The following is a 22,777-nucleotide window of genomic DNA, read 5'->3' as shown; positions in this document are numbered from 1 at the left end:
CTGCAAGGGTAAATAAACATCGGATTGCCGAAGTTTGCTTCCTTTCTTGTTGTATAATAATTTAATTTTCCTCTTACAAATACCCGCATTGCAAACATGTATGTGATTTCGTAACTTATCAGCTGTTCTTGACTCAGTTTTTCGACTTCGAGCAGACTTTTTATAGCTCAGTAATAGAAATCTGAGTTCTCAGTTTAATTTGCGCTTACCGATAATGTGGATCGTCTGCCTGTTGCTAGTTTCATTTGTATCTGCCTCTCGATTTTCCGAGACTGCGGATGTCAACACACGAGTGTTAAATCAAGTCTTTAGCAATATGTTACAACAAGTTAATGTCTGTACCAATTTTGAAAAATATGTGTGTGGAAATTTCCCGTGGCGCTACTCCAGTGCGCCATTCGTCAATAGCTTGGAAATGCTGGACTACAATATAAATACAAAGCTCGTCCAACTGATGGAGGAACTGGAGCAGAGCTCTCCCAACGAGACGAGTGTGGAGGCAAAGGCCCTGCAGTTCTATCGCACCTGCCGCCAAGCCCCTCCAGAAACGCGCAAGCTGGGTCACTACTTGGGGATGGCTCCTCCAGCGGAGGGGCTCACCTGGCCCCCGTTGACCCCTCCTGGGAATGCCTGGCCAAAGGATCAGTTTAAGTGGATGGAAACCGTGGCAGAAATGGTCCGGTATGGCCTCAACAATGTTTTGATCAACGTGGAAGTTAGTCAAAATTGGCAGAACACTACCGAGACTCTATTACAACTAGGTAGTCCCAAGCCGAACGAGCTTATCAATACTAAGGATGCACGCAGAGCTCTTCGTGACATGGGAGTGTCATCAGATAAGATTACGACTCTCTTGCGAAGGATGAGAAAGCTGGAAAGTGATATTGAAAGCCTAATCAAATGGCACAACAAAGGCCAAATAGAAATAGTGACTGTTCATCAAATGGAAAAGAGAACTGGCTACGAATGGCAAAAGTTCGTCGAGCAAATAGTTGGTCATGCCATTCAACCCAACTTTCGGGTTCGTGTCAAGAACTGGCCCTACTTGGTGGACATTAAGGAGCTAATAGACACCGCCGACGCCGAACTAGTGGCCAACTATATAATGACCCGATTTTTCCTCTTCCTACAGCAGGGCATCACAGGGGGCCAGGACGCCATCGATTGCGTTAGAGATCTTCGCCTCTACATGGATGTGGCCTCCAACCTGCTGTACAAGGAGCGATTCCTGAATACCACAGAGCTCCAATTGTACACACAGGAAGTTGAAGACCTCTTCGAAGAAATTCGCCAGCAGTTGCTCCTCAAAATCGAGCACAATCGCTATGAACTGACCAGTGAGCAGAAGGAGTATGTCTCCAGGAAAGTGCAGGATGTGGTCCTCAACATCGGCAACATGCCCAAGGGACGGGATCATCGGAGCTTCGCCAACGAGCACTATGAGGGTGTGGAGTTTCCTTCGACGGACCTGGACTTTGGTCGGGAGTACCTCAAGATGAAAAAGTTTCTCACCCAGAAGGTGTGGTCGCAACTGCATGGATCGCCTCTAAGTCCCGAAGAAACCTTATACTTGTACTGGATGAAGAGCATCCCGACTTCCCTATTGCGTTATTACCCTCTCCAGAACACAATCTTCGTGGGCTATGGCGTTTTGCAAGAACCTTACTTTGTTCTGGGTAGCCACGAAGTATTCAAGTTCAGCAAGATGGGATTCGGTCTCGGCCATGAGCTGATGCATGCCATCGACAATCAGTTATTTATCTTTGACAGCCGCGGAAACGTTAACGAAATTGGCATCGAAATCGCGACGTCACCGCGTTTTCGGAATAGCATGAACTGCTTGGCCAAAAGTGGGTCAACCAAGTTGAGCGAACTCAGTGCGGATATTGGCGGTTTTGATCTGGCCTACTCCGCGTACCTTTCCAAAACTAGGAACTCCACAGACTTCACTTATTTTACACCTCAACAGATCTTCCTAATAAATATGGCGCAGGGTTTTTGCTCAGATGGCTATCCCCGTCCTGACGAACAACACGACGACGACATAAGACGCATAAATCAAATGTGGAATCTTGGTAACCCACCGCCTTATTTGGCTTTTGGATGTCCCCAGGAAACCCAACCGTGTCAACTGTGGTAAACAAAGCATTACAAAGCATACAATATTTTATTGAATAGTACTCAAATTTTTTGTCAGTGCAAAAGCGGACCAACAAGCAAGCCCGTAATATATTTCAAATAAATATTACAAAATGTATGTGAGAAATTGGTTTCCATTTTTTAGATATCCTATATTTTAAGACTCCGAAGAATTCGGTTGAAAATACACCGAATACAAATATTAATATTGAATAAATTTTTTTAAATTATCAATGGTATTTTAACGGAATATAATGTAAATCGGGTTAGGTGGTGCACTGGCATTGTGGGTGGCAGCTGCCTTGACTCCCAGCAAGTTTATTTTGTAGCTCTGATAAAAATCATCTCATGACAAAACGCGCCCGTCTCCACAATTAAGTCATTTAATTTAAATGAGATTAATCATAATTACAAGACACAAGCCGAAGGCCCAAGTGGCCTGGGTTGTGCTATTAGGTGGCTTTGGCTACGGAGTCTTGGTTTTTATGGCATTTTGCCTTGGCTGCGGTCAGAACTCTGAGTGACTGCGGGGTTAGGACTATGACGATGTTGATGACACACTGATTGACGGAACCTGGCTGTGGTTTCGCCATGTGTAAGCCCTTGTGGCCAGTGGCCCACCTTTGCAACAGGCTATTTGCCTCGAGTGCAGCGTGGGTTAATTTAAACACAAGCCGCAGCAAATTAACCTAATGCCAGTCGCGGCTCTTGGCTTTTGCATTAAAATAAGGCAAGTGCCAGCCATGTGAGTGGCATGCCCTGTAATGAGCTACACTCCCCTTTCATCTGGAGTGTGTGGAAAAAACTACCAATTGAATCCTTAGCCACGTGGTGTAAGAACTGGCTGCTCAACTCCTTGGTTTCTGTTTCTGATTCTGTTTCTGGATCTGGCTCTGCTGCTGGCTGCAATGCAATTTATGAAAAATAATTTAAATATCAAAAGGCTTTCGTTTTAATTACGCGCAAGACAAAAGCCAAGAGGCGAAGTCAGCACCAAAAAGGAAACGCCAGTGCTCAGTAGTTTGGGCTCGACCCCAGTTTTACTTCCAATATTTCCTCCCTTCTACACAGAAAACTTTTTTTAATAAAATCTCTTATTATTTTGTACAGTTTTGAACAATTTTTAACGTATTAGAATACAACTTTTTGGAGCTTCATTCGCACTACTTCCAAATGGTAGTATTTAAATTAAATAAAAAAAAAAACACAATCTTATTAAAAGGATTCAGTCTATTGTTTCATATAATTTTAAGAACTTTTAAATACATTTTGTATTTTTAATTTTGAAAAACAAAATTTTTAATAGAAATAACTAGGATTTTTGTAAAAACTTCAAACATAAGAGTTGTTGATTCTTTTATTAAAATAAATTAATTATTAATTATTATAAGCTCCAAAAAATATTTTCATTTTCTCGGTAATAAAAATATTTAACTAAATATATTTCTAAATAATAAATGCTTATATTATTGTCTTAAAAATGTAAAATAAGTTATAAATTGTATAAGGCATACTAAATAATACATCTAATATAAGACATAACTAGCTTATAAAAAACGATAAATTCTGTTGTGATAAAGTGTTTTTTGCTAGACAAATAACTACTGTCAGATTTTTCTTAAAATAGCTAATTATTTGAGTATATTTCACCCACATTTTTTCTCGGTGCATTTGCCAGCTTGGAACTCCATTGCTGCTGCTTTAATTCTGGGCGACGACGCCATTTCCATGCCCGCTGCGTTTAAATAATTAATTAAGATTGATGCAGACTCATTTGTCTTGCTGCGCGAAGGACGAGCCAGCCAGGATGCCGTCTCCCGCTCACTTTGCATTTTGCTTTTCAATTTATTTTGTTGATGCTGCTGTTGTTCGCGTCGCTGCTGCGTTGCGTTGCCGTGTTTCATATCGAAAGATTTTGCATTAGTTTGCATTAAAATTTCACTTTGTAGCTTTGCGCCGCCTTTAAAACTGCCAGTGTCGATGCCAAAAACGCGGAGGCAAATGGGAGCTCAGCATTTTCGCCTACACAGCAAGCGACTGTGCCCGCAACTCCGGCTTTTACATAAATTTTCCCCGGTCCCAGACAAAGTTGCATTTGCTGTAATTACATTGTAATTCTCGATCCGGCCCATTGCGCTGCAATATACTGGGCGTACGGAGCGGGGGCGTGGCATTTCGCTTAGTAAGCACGCATGCATTCGCTTGTCAAATAGGCGGATTACAACGCAGAAATGAGTTTATAAACAAGCCCCAGTCCCAGACCATACAGATAAAAAATAATTGCAATTGCCGAGGCGGAAGGAAAGCCTCTATGATTGGAGAACCGCTCAAACTATAAATCTCTTTAACTAGTTAAAGATTTGCCAGGCAATGCTTATTAAAAACAAAACCAACTGACAACTGTGGAAGTTTAAGAAACATTTAAATGTATAATAGTATTATAAGAAAAATGAAAATAAAAAATTATAGTACTCCTTAAACAAAATAAAAAATAATAAAGTCAACAATGTTTTGGAGGTTGTTTGTTCAATTATAATAATCAAAACAAGGGGGTATAGAAAAAAACCAAAATATTGTCAAAATTTATTTATTTATTCCCTTCGTCTAATAGTAAAACCCGTAACTATATTTGCTTTATATTCAATTTTAATTCAACAATATATTTGGACTTCTCTTTTGTTTGCCTGATGCAATTATATTATCCCTATTTGGAAATGTAAATTTCTGTTGGTCGTTATTCGGTGTGAAACGTGTTTTATGCAGTTTTTTTAATGCGCACAACGCGTCGAAGCTAACTTCTTGATTTTTACCATGAATTTATTTATTTAAATAATCCCATTTGTTTGGGAAATGTACCATCATGGCGGCGGCGTATCAAAATTTAAATTTAAATAATAATTAGTGGCGCGAAAATCGCTTTCGATGAATCGAAGCTTTCACAAATTGGCAAATAGCGCACAAATAATGGCAAATAAAAACATAAAATTAAAAAACAAAAGCCTTTCGGACGCTACTGTTGCTAATGAAAACGAAATTAATTAATTTAAAACAACAATTGGTCGATGTCATGGAGAATGGGGCGGAAAAAAAGGGCAGCTGGCCCACACGGCGTATGCGTAATTTCAATAGCATCAACAATGGCCGCATGAACCTGACTTTCATGCAGATATTTTCGAGTACATAGCCGTTACTGTATCTATAGGGTGTGTACATATTGCCAGCGATTGAAAACGCCCACACTTTGACTGGGCTGTCATGCATATGTAATTATTTCATAGCAAGCAAAACGATTCGCACGGCAAATGTTTGGGCCGTGCAAACAAGCTTTGAGAGAGCGCCACTCCGGGGGCGCAACGGCCACGCCCCCTTTCCCCCTTGCTGACATATTAAAAATATAAAAAAAAAAGTGGTAGGAGTAAGGCCGTAGCAAAAGTTGGGCAAACAGCGTTGAGCAGGCAAAAATTGTTGCATATTTTTTGGGGCACGGAAAAGCCACCCAGAAATGGCAGTACTGGCAGGTAAAAGACCAAAAGACCACGTACTTAGCCTGATTTACACGTCGCCATGGCGGCGAATTTGCATCACAAATGTGTCTTTTTCAGGTTGCTTGACTTTGCATAACCCCTTTCTGTGTGGAGTCCCCAATTGGGATACAGGACTGCTCAAAGTAATAGAGCTGCGATGACTCCATTTCATATTTTTCTCGGGCATCATTTGCGTACAATTTGCATTACAAAGAGATGTACACTTTGCCTCGAAACCTGCATAAAATATCCACTTGGCAACACTCATCTTGAGTTGACTAATTAGCAAACATCTCTAATCTTTGCTCACGGCTTAAGTTGGTTAAGTGCCTTTCGGTTAAAAGGGAAATCGACTGGCAACATCATTTCGATGGGGCAAAAAAATGGAAATAAAAATTACTAAGTCTCTTTCGGTGCAGCATTTCATTTCATTGTATTCTTTTTTTGGATATCCTTCTTATTCCTCTCCGTTGTTATTCTGAAGTGTAATAAATATTTATTTTTTCTCTGGACTTACAATTTTATCTCAAGTTGATTTTATGGATTTTTTATACATGTCTTTAACTAAATATATATTTTAATAAACTAATCAGATTTTTCCTTTATTCTGATTATCACAAATCGCTAATTAACTAAAATTAAAAATCTTTTCCCAATGAACTGGAAACATAATTTCGACGTAGAAAATATATTTGTCGTAGAATTGGTTTGTTGTTTACTAAATTTGTTTGCAATTTGTAAAATCAATTGAAACTACAAGCGGAGCTGGCAGAACATTCATCAACATACCAGTGCACACATATAAACGCACACAAAATGATATTCTTAAATGGGGAAAACAGGGAAAAACAAAGGGGATCGACTTGAAAGTGATTTATGGGAATGCATATTGATATTGCCAAATTGCAATCAAAATCGAACGAATATTCCAAATGTCAAAAAGAACTTACCGAAAATTGTTGTGTGTCTTGGTCTTGTCGATATCTGCAATGAAAATTATTTGAAATCATTGTAGCAAATATTTTTAGACTGCTCTCTGAAAAATAGGCAATTTACAAAACAGATAATGAAATGTTGATAAATCTTACATAATTGAAATTGTAATCTAAAAAGGTTTCCCTAATATTCAATGAAATAACTCCGTTTCAACCGAGAGGTTTAAAAATCCTCTATTTGGAATAAGTCAATGACATCAATTTCTTTTCAAGCTCTAATTGTTGGCCAAATTATGCTAAGTATATGTTTGTGTGGACTCTATATGTGCTTTGTCAGCTCATTTGAATGTCCTTCCTTTGTGTTTGCGCTTTCCGTATTTGCTTTGCGCTCAGACACCCACACACTTACAACACTCATGTTCCATTTGTTTAGACGGTGTCCAATCGTCTATGAAAATTTACCAACATGGCGTCTCGCTGAAAGTTGGCCAAAATGGCCGGCAGAAGGGGGAAATGGAATATATTTGGTAGGGGTAACACGAAAACAGCGACCACTACACTTGCAAGTGGATCAATAAGTGAGCTTATCGTCTGTTTTACACAAATACTTTTGTCCATTGGACATTGCAAATTTGACGGCATTTAAGTGCTGCCTAACGAACATCCTCCTACCCCATTTTTTGTCCTGTTTGTATTGCATTGCATTGAGTGTGCAGAAATATACGAATATGTGTGCAGGTGTCTGACATTTAATTCCAATTGCTTTTGCCTGCAAATTGACATTTCATGCTATATATAAAGTGACTGCCAATATATTTTCAACCAACATTCCCGAAATCAATTTTGGCCTAAAAGTCCAATTATAAATGGGATATTGCGAGCAGTTTTGAGTAAAATTTTCAGAGGTTTCGATTTAGGGAACACATCAGACAATTGCCATCATGTCGTTGCAATTTGTTTCAATCTATGTCTCTCTTTCTCTTTTATGTATCAACCCGTCTCTATCATTTTCTAAAGGTAGTTATAAAAAATAGAGAAAACTTTGCTACATGAACTGACTTGTATATTTTGCATTTGATGTATTACCTTTTTAATTGCCATAAAGCATTTTCATGTTGCTAAAAGCCTGTCCACTGTCCATTCTGCCCTCTCTTTCATTTAACACTACCCGTCCTTTTCTGTGCGCCTGCATATGTACACCTGTCCATGAGCTTATGCATTGTGAACATGCGAACTAATAGCTGCAAAGCAAGTTGTAACTTGGATTGGTGATTGGCCGTAATTAAAACCATCTCTGGAGGGCCATAAAACTGATGTCTGTGATGGAATGTGTTCTTAGAGATGAGCAGTAAGAAAATACACCCAAAAAAATGTATAGTAGTATTAGGCTTAATAAGAAAATTTAGCAAATACTGCAAATTCTAATATCAGTTTAGTTCTGAGTGAATTTTAAGCGTGTTAGGTCAATAATAATTAGCATCGAATCAACTAGATATACTTTCTATCTACATTAAAGTGTAAATAGTGTCATAATAATCTCTTTTTGTTGGTGTAGAGATCCAAATGCATACCAAATGATCTTAAAGTTGATTAAATAATGTTTCTATAAAACAACAAGAAGATATTTTTCATTCATATTTTCAAAGAATTTTATTTCATATTAAGAAATGGTAACCTCCTACTTTACGACTTCATACAATTTCTACTTTAGTTTTCCAAAGTCAGTGACAACTTTTCTGCCATCGACTTAATTAACTTCATTAACATTATTGCCCGGCCATAATCATATTAACTAATACTGATTGACTATTGCGACACGGACTATTGACTCATCAGTGTCCGTCGTGTTTTTCTATACGCTTCGCTGGACAGAGAAGCATGTAATTTGCCCTAACAATAAGTACGAATGTTTACAAGCAATAAAACTACAACCAAGTACAACCAAGCGGCACTCATAATGATATATAGACCGCAAATGCTGCACACATTTACAGGCCGAGCGTGCCACCACCACGCACACAAAAGCTTTAATTGTTATTTTAATGATAAAAATGGAGACAAATTACATTTACCCCAAAAATGTATGTGTGTTTTAGGATGGGGGAGCAGATAATTGTGGGCGGAGCGAAACAAAAGCAACAGCCATAAAAACTAATAACAAACAATAGCAACAGTTCATTACGGCTGCCTGGCTGCGCTCCACATTAGGCCCCATTTGGTAGCCAGGATCCTCCAATCCACTCCACTTTAGTCCTGGCACATGTCCGCACCCTTTGGGTGGGAGTAATGCCGTTGTATATATACCTACAAATCGACTCATTCGGCAGATTTATCTGTTTGCATTAGCGGCAAAGGAAATCGATAAAGCACCGCTGGGGATTAATGAGCACACAATAAAGGATAAGTGGGACACAGTCAAAGGATTCGGGGCTTAAAGTGAAAGTATTTTATACCCAAAACAGTCTGACATTAAAGTTTGTGAAACTACAAATAACATTTACTGAATGGTTTGCAAAAAAAATGTTTAAAGCTTATTATATATATTTAATAAAAACATTTAGAAACATAAGAATAATTATAACTTTTTAAACTGAATTATGTAAATACACTCATAGCAAAATTAACCCTAAATTTTAGAAATTCGCCCTAAAACTTTATTTTTTCTAAATCCAAGAAAAGATTTCTATTTTCAAGAAATTTTTTTCTCAAAACAAGAAAACTTTTCTTAAATCAAGAAAGTGTTTCTCAAATGTAGAAATTGTCGCCATAAACTAAACTCACCCTAAATCCAAGAAAGAATTTCTATATTTTAGTAAAAATGGTACTTATTTTTAAAAATTTTTTTCTTCAAATTAGAAATTCTACCCTAAAAAATTATTTACCCTAAAAAATAGAAAAAATTTCTGAAATTAACCTTAAAAATTCGATAACCCTTAAAAATAGAAACGCTTTCTTAAATATAGAAATATTTTCTTAAATATAGAAATATTTTCTAAAAAATAGAAATTAATCCCAAAATATAGAAATATTTTCTATAACATAGGAAACATTTTCTAAAATGACCATAAAATTGTTCTAACCCTGTCTGAGTAGCCTAGGGGTTAGAACGTCTGTCCAGAAATCTAAGCACCGCAAGTTCAAGTTCAGCTGCCAACATCTTTCTTTTTTTTTTTTCTTACTTGTGTTATAATCACAGATGAGAAGTAATGCTTAGAACGACTAAAGGTTTTACCTCTTATGGAAAAGTAATTAAAATATTTTTTGTCATATGAAATATCATCTTAGAAAATTTATTTTAAATATTTCGACTTTCACAGTTGCGACTTAACGAGTTCTAAAAACTTTTTTAGCCTAATATTCTTCGCAAACGCCCCATCATATAGTCTTTGGTTTGCCATGCGCTTTTCGCGCGCGACCGTGGCTCCATTCAATGTCTTTGAAATCACGCGCGGGAGACCTGGGTTCGAATCCCACCGACGGACGAATAAAATTAAAAGTTTTTTCGGATAAGATACTTATCGGATATTACTTGTAAGAACTGAAATAAATCATAATTGTACTAATTTCTCTCTCTCTTCCCCACAGAATTACAGTTGAAATCGATATTGGCAAATTCATTAGTGCAATACTAATACAAAATTGGTGACTTTTCTGAATGAAAAGCGAAGTGCTTAAATCATATATATGTACATAAAATCCTGAATGAAAAATTACATCATGATGAATGTAGGCACATTTTTTCTAATTTTTAGAAAAAATACCCTACATTTAAGAAATATTTTTCTATTTTTTAGAAAAGTTTTTCTTGGATTTAGGGCTCTTTGCCTTAGATTTTAGAAAGGAACGCCCTTAATTTTAGAAAAATTTACCCTAAAATTTAAGGTGCGATGCCTTTGAAGTCAAAAATAGGGCGAATTTCTTGTTTTTAGGGTTAATTTTGGTATGAGTGTAGGCAATTTAAGCAAAAAAGGAAGGACTTAAAATAAAATTCAAAGAAGCGTTATATAATTTTTATAAATATGTTTTTATATTAATAATGACATAAATGCACTGTTAACTCTTTAAGCACCAATTTAATAATTTTACCTCAAATAACTGTGTCATTAAAGGGAAATCAACGTCTTTTTTTCACGAAACCCCATAAAGTGAAGACTTTATGAACGCCCTAAAGAGCGGGGGGCGTGGCCCGCCTTGCATGTCAAATGTTCATTTGACAAAATCAAAATAGAATAATTTAACTTTTAATTGGCAAGGAGTTGAAAGTTCACGTTCTTGTTATATGTAAATATGGCGAAATGTCTGTGCCGAAATTGGAAGTCAAGTTGGAGCAAGAACTTAGAACATCCCAACCTTTTGATCCCACCACTTTAAAACTAGCATACATAGTTCTCTGTCCTACTTCAAGAAATCGTTGGCCAAAAATTCCTTGGCCCAAATGGAAACCAGCGAACATTCCCGTCCCTGCCACTTACGAATTCATTTCACTGCCGCACTTTATCACCAAAAACTGGGAATGTTTTTCGGGGGCGATGAGAGGGTCGTTTTGAGGGCTGAGATCACCCAAAAAAAAAAAAAAATTGAATAAAAATGCACTCGGCGTGCAGGAGCAAAAGGCGAGATGTTGTGTAGCTAGTAGCTGCTAGCTACGTGTATTTCAAGTGCATATTTTGTTTGATAAATTGTTGGCCACGTTTTCGGAGCCGAAACAAAAAGGGGACCCAAGGAATGGGCGCCCGGGGAGACACAAATATGGCAGCAGCGGCGGCCCGGCAAAGTGTATAAACGTGCGGGCTCCCAGGGATGCCGGGCCATTCCCGATTCCCACCAGCTACGACTATATTGTATATGCAAAGTAAAAGTCTGGCCCCGAGGCGGTAAACAACCTGACGACGTCGACGAAATATGAAAGTGTTAAATGGCCAAGGGAGCGGAGTCATGTGGGGCCGGCTTGTGACTAGCATTCTGCCCTTAGCCTGCCGACTGTTGCCACTGCCACTGCCAGGGGTTCTTTGTAAGCCCACACTGCGAGAAAATCGGGCTAGGTTTAGGCATACAAATTGTGGACCTTAAAGTCCTTCGATTTTAAAGAAATATCTTAGAGGGTTTATGATATTACATGAATTGTTCAGAAAGTGAAGAATAAAGTTATACAAAATGGGACTTCCTTCTAAATAACAAAAGTAAACATAAAAGTGGTGTAATTTGTCTTTTCTGATTTAATGTAATCAACATAATTTACTTAATCAGTAACCACCATTTTTAAGGCATTTTTAGAAACTTAATACTTACATTTTTTAAAAACGTCTATTCTATGGTATTGTTTGTTAAAGGCTTACTATGATTTAAATACTGTAAATTATTTATATTGTTAAATAAACTATTTCTTTTCTTTAGACAATAAGGAAAAATCTATGTAATTTAATACAAGTATTTGCTGAGTTTTTATAATTTTTGTTTTTAAATTGTTTACACAAATTTTTGCCATATTGGCATACAATTTAAAAACTTATAGTTTAAGATTCCAGATTTTTCTCTGTGCTACCTTGTGTTAGCAGTGAGCTCATATCTTTGACTGGTGTCTATGATATTTTGTTGACAGAATTAGGTCATTGCCTGCGAGCGCCCACAAGCCTAAAGATTAACATGCAAAGCAGTCTTGGGGGCAGCCAAACGTGGAGGAAAAAAAACAGAAAAAAAAAGTTTAATTCAGTTCACATGGCAACTTAAAAGAGCTTTAGTGTCTCTCCATTTATTTACAGCATTTTTTCTAAGGGAAAACTCGATGAATTTTTTGCCCAATGCAAGCCACATACAAATATCTGTGAATTCATGAATTTTAATTGCAAACTTTGTGCCTCTGTCGTCGTCACAAATCCCTAGAAAAACCAACGAAATTAGCTATAGACCGCATGGCCACAATTATATGGGCCAACCAAATATTTGGAGTGTCATCCGCTCACATCTGTGGGCAGTTGTAAAAATATTGTGGCAAATGTGTGTTGTCAATTTGAGCTTGGGGTTTTTTGCTAACTGCCAGCCAACCAGCTGCATATCAAAATATTTGTGGGATCCTGTGACAGCTGTCCATGGGCAGAGTCGGAAACTTTCTGGGGCTGCCACTGAATCTGACACCATCCTATTTAGAATTGGGTCAGGCCGAGGGGGAGCCCGCAGGATAAGGGATCCAAGGATCCAAGTCGGTTTCTGGCTGAGGTCTCTCCTTTTAATGAGACGCATTTCATAATCAGCGCGTGTGCATGGCCTCTGCAATTGACGCCGTCATCCGGCTCGCATTTCCGTGTTTGCCATAAATTCACATCCCGAGCGTTGCCACTTGAAGGCAACTAGAGCTGTCGGTGGTCCTTGTCGTTGTCCTGGCTACACAGCTAAAAAAATCTTACCGAAATGGGTCAGAAAAAAGTGTTCATTGCCCTTTACTAGGACTTATAAATATAACATTGTATATATTCAAATTAATTTATTTAAGTTATAGTTAAATTTGATAAAAAAAATTAAATATTGTTTTTTTTACCTGAAAGTTAGAAAAGATTAGATTTTTAGCAAGATTTTAGTAGTGCTATGTTAATCAAATATTCTTAAAAGTGGGACTACAATTTTAATATTAAAAAAATTTATTAAACTAAAAACAAGAAAGGAAAGCTAACTTCGGGCGGAGCCGAAGTTGATATACCCTTGCAGAATACTCTGTAAATTATATTCTCCAAAATTATTTATATGATGCATTCTTAATACTCATAAAAAATCCCAACTTCCTAACTTTAAAAACACCAAAGTTATGGCATTTCCAATCGTTCAGTTATATGGCAGCTATAGGATATAGTCGGCCGATCCTTATGAAATTTGATAGGTCGGATTGATTGGCTAAAAATAAAACCCATAGAAAATCCCAACTTCCTAACTTTACAAACACCAAAGTTATGGCATTTCCGATCGTTCAGTTATATGGCAGCTATAAGATATAGTCGGCCGATTCTCATGAAATTCGGTAGGTCAGATTGATTGGCCAAAAATAAAACCTATAGAAAATCTCAACTTCCTAACTTTACAAACACCAAAGTTATGGCATTTCCGATCGTTCAGTTATATGACAGCTATAGGATATAGTCGTCCGATCCCGGCCGTTCCGACTTATATACTGCGTGCAAAGGAAAGAAGGGTGTGTGCAAAGTTTCAATTCGATATCTTTAAAACTGAGAGACTAGTTCGCGTAGAAACAGACAGACGGACAGACGGACAGACAGACGGACAGACAGACGGACAGACGGACATGGCTATATCAACTCAGGAGGTGATCCTGATCAAGAATATATATACTTTATAGGGTCGGAGATGTCTCCTTCACTGCGTTGCACACTTTTGACCAAAATTATAATACCCTCTGCAAGGGTATAAAAAGGTAACTGAAATAGTTTCCGAATCAATACAAAAAATATTATAAACAAGAAAGAAAGCTAACTTCGGGCGGAGCCGAAGTTGATATACCCTTGCAGAATATTCTGTAAATTATATTCTCCAAAACCGGATCGGTTATTCATATGATGCATTCTTAATACTCATAAAAAATCCCAACTTCCTAACTTTAAAAACACCAAAGTTATGTCATTTCCAATCGTTCAGTTATATGGCAGCTATAGGATATAGTCGGCCGATCCTTATGAAATTTGGTAGGTCGGATTGATTGGCCAAAAATAAAACCCATAGAAAATCCCAACTTCCTAACTTAAAAAACATCAAAGTTATGGCATTTCCGATCGTTCAGTTATATGGCAGCTATATGATATAGTGGCCCGATCCGGCTCGTTCCGACTTATATACTACCTGCAATAGAAAGACAACTTTTGGGAAAGTTTCAAGCAGATAGCTTTAAAACTGAGGGACTAGTTTGCGTAGAAACGGACGGACGGACAGACGGACAGACGGACGGACAGACGGACGGACAGACGGACAAGGCTAGATCGACTCTCCTGGTGATGCTGATCAAGAATATATATACTTTATAGGGTCGGAAATGTCTCCTTCACTGCGTTGCAAACTTTTGACTGAAATTATAATACCCTCTGCAAGGGTATAAAAATTGTTTTGAATTAAATGAATTAAAATTATTTAAAATAAAGATTTTCACCACTTTTATTTCTTTTATTTATTTTTTATTTTTTATTTCTTTAATTATATTATTTATATTTTTAATTTTCAATACTTAAGCTCAAGAAAATGTTCTAATGTTCTTCTCTCAGTGTACTGGCGCGGTTGCCACAGGAGCTCATGTGAGCAGTGTTGGTGCGATGACAGCGAGGCGTAGCCAACTCATATTAGTAATGTGTTGGCGGTGTCCTGGCCGTCCTGGTTGTCCTGGTTGCCCTGGTTATTCTGGATCCTCTGTGGCCTCTGCGTGGGAGTTGCATTTCAACTCACCATGCAGCGAATGCCTTTAAAAATCAGCAAAGCCGGGCCACCCAGACTGTTGACTTCATTTGTTACGATTGCTTTGACAATGTTGCTGCGTCATTTGATGCCCATTTGCTGCGCTCGCTTGAGCACAGCAACATCACACATACGCAACGTTATTCGATAGGTATTGGGTTCGGGATTCCCCCGTAAAATGTGTGTGCTTTGGCTCAAGTGGATTGCGGATTTTGCATATTCCGTGCGGAGATTTGCTTTTTCAACTGGTATAACAAACAAAGGACTTGTGCAAGCAAATGAGCATTGTAATTGAAGCTGCTTGAATATGGGTTCCAAAAGCAATGCCATTAAAATGTTTTGAATATTTCAATTCCTAACTTGTATATATACAGCTTTGACATGTTATTTAGAACACAAACAAAAAATCGTTGAAAGTCCTTTCTCAAAAAAATTGCATTCACTATTTACTTACTTTTATTTAAAAGCAGTTCACTAACATTTTCGTACACCATTATTTTACCATGCTGAACTTATTGGTATGTTATGTACAACCTTATATAATCCCTGTAACTTTTTGTAATATGTGAAAATATCTGCACTAATTACAAAATGCCATTAATGTTTAATGACTTAAACTTTGACTTTATTATTAAATTAACTATTTTTCATTCCGCCTCGTTGATCCAATCTGTGTAATTTTTACGACCAACGCCCACAAATCGATGGCAATCAAGTAGCTTAAATACCAGGCGCACACACAAAGGGGAAAAAAATGTGGGATTTTGGGCCCTGTAATTTGGCTAAATTGAATATTACGCATACGCCCCGTTAACCAATCAAACGACACTTAAAACCCAACAAGATGGGCAAAGAGCAACAACAACGAGGGCGTTAAACAGGGCCTAATCAGGCACACACACACGTTCGGACGGAGACACAAACACAAATAAGAGCAAAGCAGTGGGGGGGAGGATCAAGGGAGGTCCTGGAAGTGGCACAAAGCGAAACACTTTCAATGCGCCGCTCACCGTTTAGCAAAGGCATTCGAAGGCGCTCCGCCGGCCAACATACCTGCGGCACATTATCCACTCTATTAACGCGATTAGTTACACAAATACAAAGGCACAAAAGGACGAACACACGCACACAGGCACAAGCGCACGCATTCGCTCACAGACACGCATGGCCGGAAGTAGGAAATGGCGAAAGGAAACAAAACATTGGGCGAACAGGACACCGCCTGGCCCCCAGCCTGTATAAACCGGCTGTCCGCCTTGAGGGCGAACTTACTTAGCAAATAAACATTGATTAATTTGTTGACAATCCGCACTCGGACACATACCGGCACACACACACACATACTGCGGGTGATGGGTTCGAATGCCCATTAAGTAATGGGTGTAAGCCATCCCACGCATACCAAATCGGTTCGGACCACAATAAACTTCAATAAATGTTAAAAGGTTATGTACGCGTCCGCACACCCAAAAATGTCCGGCTTTGACTTAATGGACGCCGCATCGAGGCACATAAATCTTGGGACGAGGCAACTTTCGGTTCCTCCGCTGACAGGTGTCACCCGATGCGGGATTATGCTGATCAACAGTTTGCCTCCTCGACAATTATGGCTCGATTGGTCAACTGGTTGTGGAGCAGTCTGATTTGTGGCAGGGATTAATTCAACAAGGTCCACTCGGACATTTATCATTGCCCCTTGACCTGCTTGGGTATCGTAATCGCCCTTAGCAATAAACCTAAAAACATAAGTTATCTACTCCGGAATTTTACACTGAGTGATTTCTTTTAAATATGTATGCTATTGTTTTGGTAATCATATATAATAATAACATCAACCACAACAAATTCTAATCTTCTTCATTTTAATAATCAGTAAACAAACCAAGAAGCGATATAATTTTAAGGTTAAATTGCTTACTTTATATGTACTCAATTTTAATTACTCATTATATTTAATAATTATCATAACTAATTGACTAATAAAGTCAAAAAAAAATATTAAAAATGGAAACATAAAGTTTTAACGACCTAATATTATACTAACCAAACATTGTATACATAAAAAAATATATTACTCATTAAAATTGTTATTGTTATCTGCACCTTCTTAAGTGTTTTTAATTATATTAAATAGTGCCACTGAAAATTATTACAAAGTAAATTAAAAACTAAAAGTACTATAAAATAAGCAATAAAATACAATAAATAAATACAATGTCATTATTTTAAGTATGCATTAAAGCATTCTTCTCCAAACATTTATGTATACATATTAATTGCAATAAGTTCACAAACTTGTTGATTCAATGTCAACTTTGTTATATTTAGGAAAATATCAAATTTTCTTAAGCCAATTATTTAAGCAATTATTTAAGCAGGCAACTTAATTAAAACGACACTAGTTAGTTAAACTAGTTGGGAGGATAAAGTGACTTTATAGCTGGTAAATGGTATCAATATACTGGTCATATCTTAAGGGCAGCGAAGTTAATTTGTTAATGGCTGTGCTTAGTGCACTTTATGCTTAAACTGAGGAAGCGAATGTATTTCCGATGCCTTTATGGACAATTGCTGGCACCGCAAACCCCATTCAGAAGCAATTTAAATGCTCATTACGGCTTTAAGCAGCAGCGGAAATTAATTGAATTGCCGTTTTTCAACCGCACAGTGCACACACACACTCACACACACATTTGCACAGCCATTTCCTTTTGCACTCACACAGCCTCACACTTACCAATACGAAGGCATTCAGCCAAGCCACAGCCGCAACCGATACGACACTTGAACAAATACACACAAATACAGACAACAGTCGGTGGGGAAAATAGGGCGTGTTTTTGTGGCCGGGGGGGAAAGAGAAAGGGGGCAGGGCCGCTTAGCTTAAGTTACAAAAACAGCATCGTCACATCGATTACTCCGCTTATTTCATTAGGCAAAAGTTTTGCTCAATGCAAATTAAAGGAAAATAACAATACAAAACAAAAAGACAAAGCCGGAGACAAAGGCCAAAGCAAAAAGCGCAGCGAAGCACAGACAAAACACCAATAAAAACAAGAAACCTTGTTCAAACACACACTCGAACTATTCAAGAATTGATCCGATTAGCGTTGATTGCTTGAATTTCATTTAAAGGAAAAATAACGCAGGGATTTGGTTTTGTTTGATGTGTCCGATGGTTTTAACCCATTGAAGCCCAACACCAAAGCGAACCCATTTACCTTGCCCTCACCGAATGCTCAGCCAAGTAAATATTTGTTGACTGCAATTCAAGTTGCCATTTGCCTCTAACCACATGGCACTCAATTATTGGCTTCGATTTGCCATCAGCTTTGATTCAGCCCGGAGGCTATGGGGAAATTTCCAGAAGGTGCAGGCCCTAATTTATGTACACAAACTGCCACAAACGTTGAACGACAACTGCGATAAATTTAAATACTCATATCCTGTCAGGACGAGGTGCAGGCGATAAGAGCTCAGCCACCCACACACCCATCACCCAGGGTAGCCTTCTTCGAGAGTCCTCTTTTCATCACACCCCGGATTCCCCTGGGCCTTCAAGTGCACTCAGAATATATAGAAACCCTTGGAAATTAGAATTCAGTTTAAAAATATATAATTAATTTAAGATAGATTTTTTTAACATTTATTTTCCTGTTTTGTATAACCAAGGTTTTCTTTTTTTAAGGTTTTCAAACGTCTTTAAATATTAAGTAAGTGTATATTGAAGGTAAATATATTTAACATTTAACACGTACTATAGGTAACCTTATCTTTAATAGCAAAAAATTGTTATTATAAATTAAGTCTAATAAAACGTATAACAAAACATATTTAATCTGTGCTCCAGTAACTTCCAGATTTATTGGTCATTAAGAGCTTAGATTTTTATTTATTTCCATGCTCTATAGAAGTATTGCCACTAATTTTTTGTTAGTGTTAGCACAGCTGGTGACTGACTAAAGATGCAAACGCCTCCATCGTCTGGCTGGTTCAAAGTGGAAATTACTTTGGGAAAACCACTCGAAACGCTGCGCTGCGTTGCGTTTATTTAATGGCCTTGCACAGGACCCATTTCCCCCCGTTCCCCAACCCTTCTTGCACCACTGCTACCACCCCGCCCCCACCAAAAAAAAACCCTCCACTGACTTTGGCCTGGTCAACTGGCAGCTCTCGTTGCCAAAAATCTTTCTGGGCGTTGGGTAAATATTTGAGCGCCCAGGTTTATTTGGCCGCCTTTGATAACCAATTAAAAGCAGCATCACAGTCCTCTGCCCCCCCACCCTTTGACACTTTAGCCGCCCGTAAAAAGGGGGAGGAAGCGAGAGGGACGAACAGAAGACAGAGACAGAGAGAGTCTGAGATTTATGATGCAAGTCGTGACACTAAACAGCTTCCGCCATTAAACACGAACATGAGCTCCATATAGGATTATCTGTTTCGGTGGCAAAATTTATATAAAACAGTTTTATTTATACACTTTAAGCAATTCATTGAAAAAATATGTTTATTGATAAATACCTCATAAACAAATATATTTAAAATTGATTCTTAGTTATTCCATTCTTTTTCAAATTAACATAATATTTCTTCACATAAATATTCCTTTCTGGTATAGAAAAACATACTTTTCACCGCTAAATAAAATTGTTAAATAAAAAAACATATATTCAAAAAAGAAAATTAAGGAATTTAGTATTTACCTAATAATATTTTCAAAGAAATAGATCCCTTCTATTTATATTTCCTCACTGTATGTTTGCAGTATTGGTGCTTAACCCATAAAACAGCGCGTTGTTGCTTTTGCTCACTTGGCGACATACTAAACTCAACTTAAATATAAATTATGAGCATCTTAAAAAGCCACAGCGAAAGGATAATTTTCATAAATATTCCAGCCATGTGGCTGTGTGCCTGTGTCTGTTTGTGTTTATATTTGTGGGCTGGGTTGGGTGGATTGCCAGTGGAGAAGCGGAAAAGCAGATGAGCTGTTTTTGGCTAGCAACCAACCTTACTCCGGATGGCTTCCGCTTTTAAATGCCTCTCCTTATTTCTCCTTGGCTCTGTGCATAAACACACAATTAAAAATAATATTTTCAACGCGGCGGCAATTAATTAGGCGCCTCCACACACACACAGATGCAAATGGATACTGTGCACATGTGGCGTTTAAGAGAAAAAAGCGATGGAAACGAGGGTTAAAAAAGGAGGTGGGTAAGCAACCCCCCGCGATTATCGCAGCCACTTTTTTACTCAAACTTAGTCGGGGCTGGGATATGTATAGGATAAATGGATGCTATTAGCTGCGGTTAGCGAGGTCTTTGATAATGGAAGTGGCTGCCTGGGAGGATAAAAGAAAAAGGAAGAGAAAAGTCAAGCGTAAATTATGAAATCGGAGTAATTTATTGTTATTAAATATGGAAATTTATTTTTATTTATAGATAGTTTTAATGGCATTCGCGCTTTAACTGTGTTATTACTTATACTGTTATAGAAGCAACTGAAATGCCTAAATAATTTGATATATTACTTATATTAAGTCAACACATCAACATTCCCAAATTTATTGAAAACAATTTTTTTAGCCCACAGATTTATTTTTCTAATTTTTTGTATTTGCGGTAATAAATTCTACATTAAATTCCTTGTATTATTTCCTACGCCTTTGGAAACCAGACTTTGTAAAACCCTTTATTTCTTGCTTACAAAAGATAACTACACCCAAATCCAAAGCTCAACGATCATTCAGTTGCGAAAGAAAGGGGAATAAAAACATAACCACCAGAAGAAAAGGAAACCGCGAACAAAGCTCGTAAGTCGTGTGAAGCAGTCATGTCTGGGTGAAGCTTTTTGGTTGTTGGTTGGTTTTTGTTGCTGGGGTTTTTGTGTTATTTATGTCGCCAGGAGCAGAATGGAACTAGCCAAATCTCCTCACCTTCACCTTCTGCTATTTATTCCTATTTCGCATTTTGCACTGTAAGAAAATGACTCAGAAATTTATTGGATTTTGATACTGGAGAAATACAACTTTTGAGGTTAAGATTCCATTATACAAAACATGTATATTCAACTCTCCAACACTGGTTGATTATATATTCAACTTAATAACACTGTTTGCAAGATAATATATTATTAAACTAAATTGGTCAATATTAAAATATTAATATACATATGCTGGTTAAGGTAAAGATTCCATTATATTATATAACACTTAAAAACAAGTATATTTATCTTTCCAACACTAGTAGATTTTATAATCAACTTAATAACACTGTTTGCAAGACTTTTTAATGAAAACCTTACACTTTTAACAGATTTTTGTAGGTGTACCCGAAATATGGAAGCACGAAACTCAGGCCAGTAAACTTGCAAGTAAATTTCGTACGGTTGCTGATGCTCCCTTTCCCTATTCTCCAGTTGTGTGGGCGTGGAATGGCTTCGCGGGAGTGCTTAGCTCTGATATATCACTAACGGCACTGCCACTTCCTCCTACCATTTTTGCCGGCCTTGTTGCTTTTGGCAATGCTCACATTAAAAGTTCATTGCTTGCGCATAAAGTACATCAAAAGCTTTGCGTACTAAATAACCGCAGTTTGAGTTTTGTCGCTTGTCGTTGCAGCCATTAAATTCACACAGGACTCACACAGGACACACACAGGGATATTATTGTGGACCGCTGCGCTGCTGCCAGTGTGTTGGGTGTATTTGTATATTATGCAAATCCAAGTTTTGTTTTGGTTGAACGCTCGTAAAAACTTTTTGGTGTCCGCACGTTTGTCCGCTCGGTTTGATAGTGATTCCCTGCCATTATTGTTGGTATTTTCCCTGCCCTCCGGGCCAAATCGAATTTAGAATTTCCTGGGCGAAAACATTAGCGTATAAATAATGGCATCTACAGGCATTTAAATTGTCTGTCATTGGTGAAACTTAACGTTTCATTAAAATAAATCAATAGAATGGCTTACTTTGATTCCTCTATGCTTACACAGAGCAAAATTTGTTAATGTTTACATTATTAACAGACCGAACATTAATATTATTAAATATATACTATAATATCAATTATCAAACTTAAATAGTTCCCTTTTTCATACAAAACCCTATTATTTAAATATACTTACCCGAACCACGGATTACCCTTCAGTCATAAATTGTCCCACATGAACATTTATTTTTTGGCTTAAAAGGAGTTAGGGTTAATTGCTTTATGGCTAACCGTAAATGGTTTTAAGGTCCCTTAGTCATATCGGCGGTCCTACAATTAGCCAACTTCATTATGCCTGCTGCTAATTGCAATAACAAAACAAAGTCTAGGCAAATGTGTAAGCCATAAATGATAACCGGCAAGCGGCAAGTGGCAACCGTAACCGACGACAACCGACCGAAAATTGCCGCCAAAAGGTTTGGCCAACGGTGCCAGGAGCAGTAAGGATCTCCCACGCACGTTGTAACCGCCGTCCTCGTACCCCTGTAAATTGGCCAAAAGCCGCTTATAAAGGTAAACGCAGGGCAGCACACTTTCTGGGCCAAAAAGTAGCACACAAAGTGGCGTAAAATAAAAACCAAAAACCCCACTCGCAACCAAAAAAAAAAAAAAAAAGAGCGAAACGAAACACCCAACAAGTTGTGAAAAAGTAGCACACAAAATGTTTTAAACGGGAAACCGAAAAGAGCTTGGGTTACGCCCTTAGAAGGAGGAGCTTTATGCCTGGAGGAGCTATGTTGCTTTATTTCAAT

At 37.8% G+C, this 22,777-nt stretch overlaps 1 protein-coding gene and 1 long non-coding RNA gene across 2 annotated transcripts in view; one reads left to right on the top strand and one right to left on the bottom strand.

The window, feature by feature from the left end:
- The first annotated feature begins 316 nt into the window (after nucleotides 1-316).
- On the top strand, nucleotides 317-2,140 carry LOC108052188 (membrane metallo-endopeptidase-like 1). Its single transcript, XM_017134529.2, has one exon. The coding sequence runs from the start codon at nucleotides 317-319 to the stop codon at nucleotides 2,138-2,140; it is 1,824 nt and encodes a 607-aa protein (XP_016990018.2).
- A 4,473-nt stretch (nucleotides 2,141-6,613) lies between these two features.
- Nucleotides 6,614-22,777, bottom strand: part of LOC123037433 — a 36,280-nt gene continuing 20,116 nt past the window's right edge. The window contains exon 3 of the long non-coding RNA XR_006417491.1: nucleotides 6,614-6,647. This is a non-coding gene — a long non-coding RNA (uncharacterized LOC123037433). The remainder of the gene's footprint in view (nucleotides 6,648-22,777) is intronic.

Source organism: Drosophila rhopaloa, unplaced genomic scaffold (assembly GCF_018152115.1).
Source record: "Drosophila rhopaloa isolate 14029-0021.01 unplaced genomic scaffold, ASM1815211v1 contig_163, whole genome shotgun sequence".
Classification (NCBI taxonomy): Eukaryota; Metazoa; Arthropoda; class Insecta; order Diptera; family Drosophilidae; genus Drosophila; species Drosophila rhopaloa.
The sequence above is the reverse complement of the archived record's forward strand: the minus strand, read 5'-3'. Positions and strand labels throughout refer to the sequence as shown.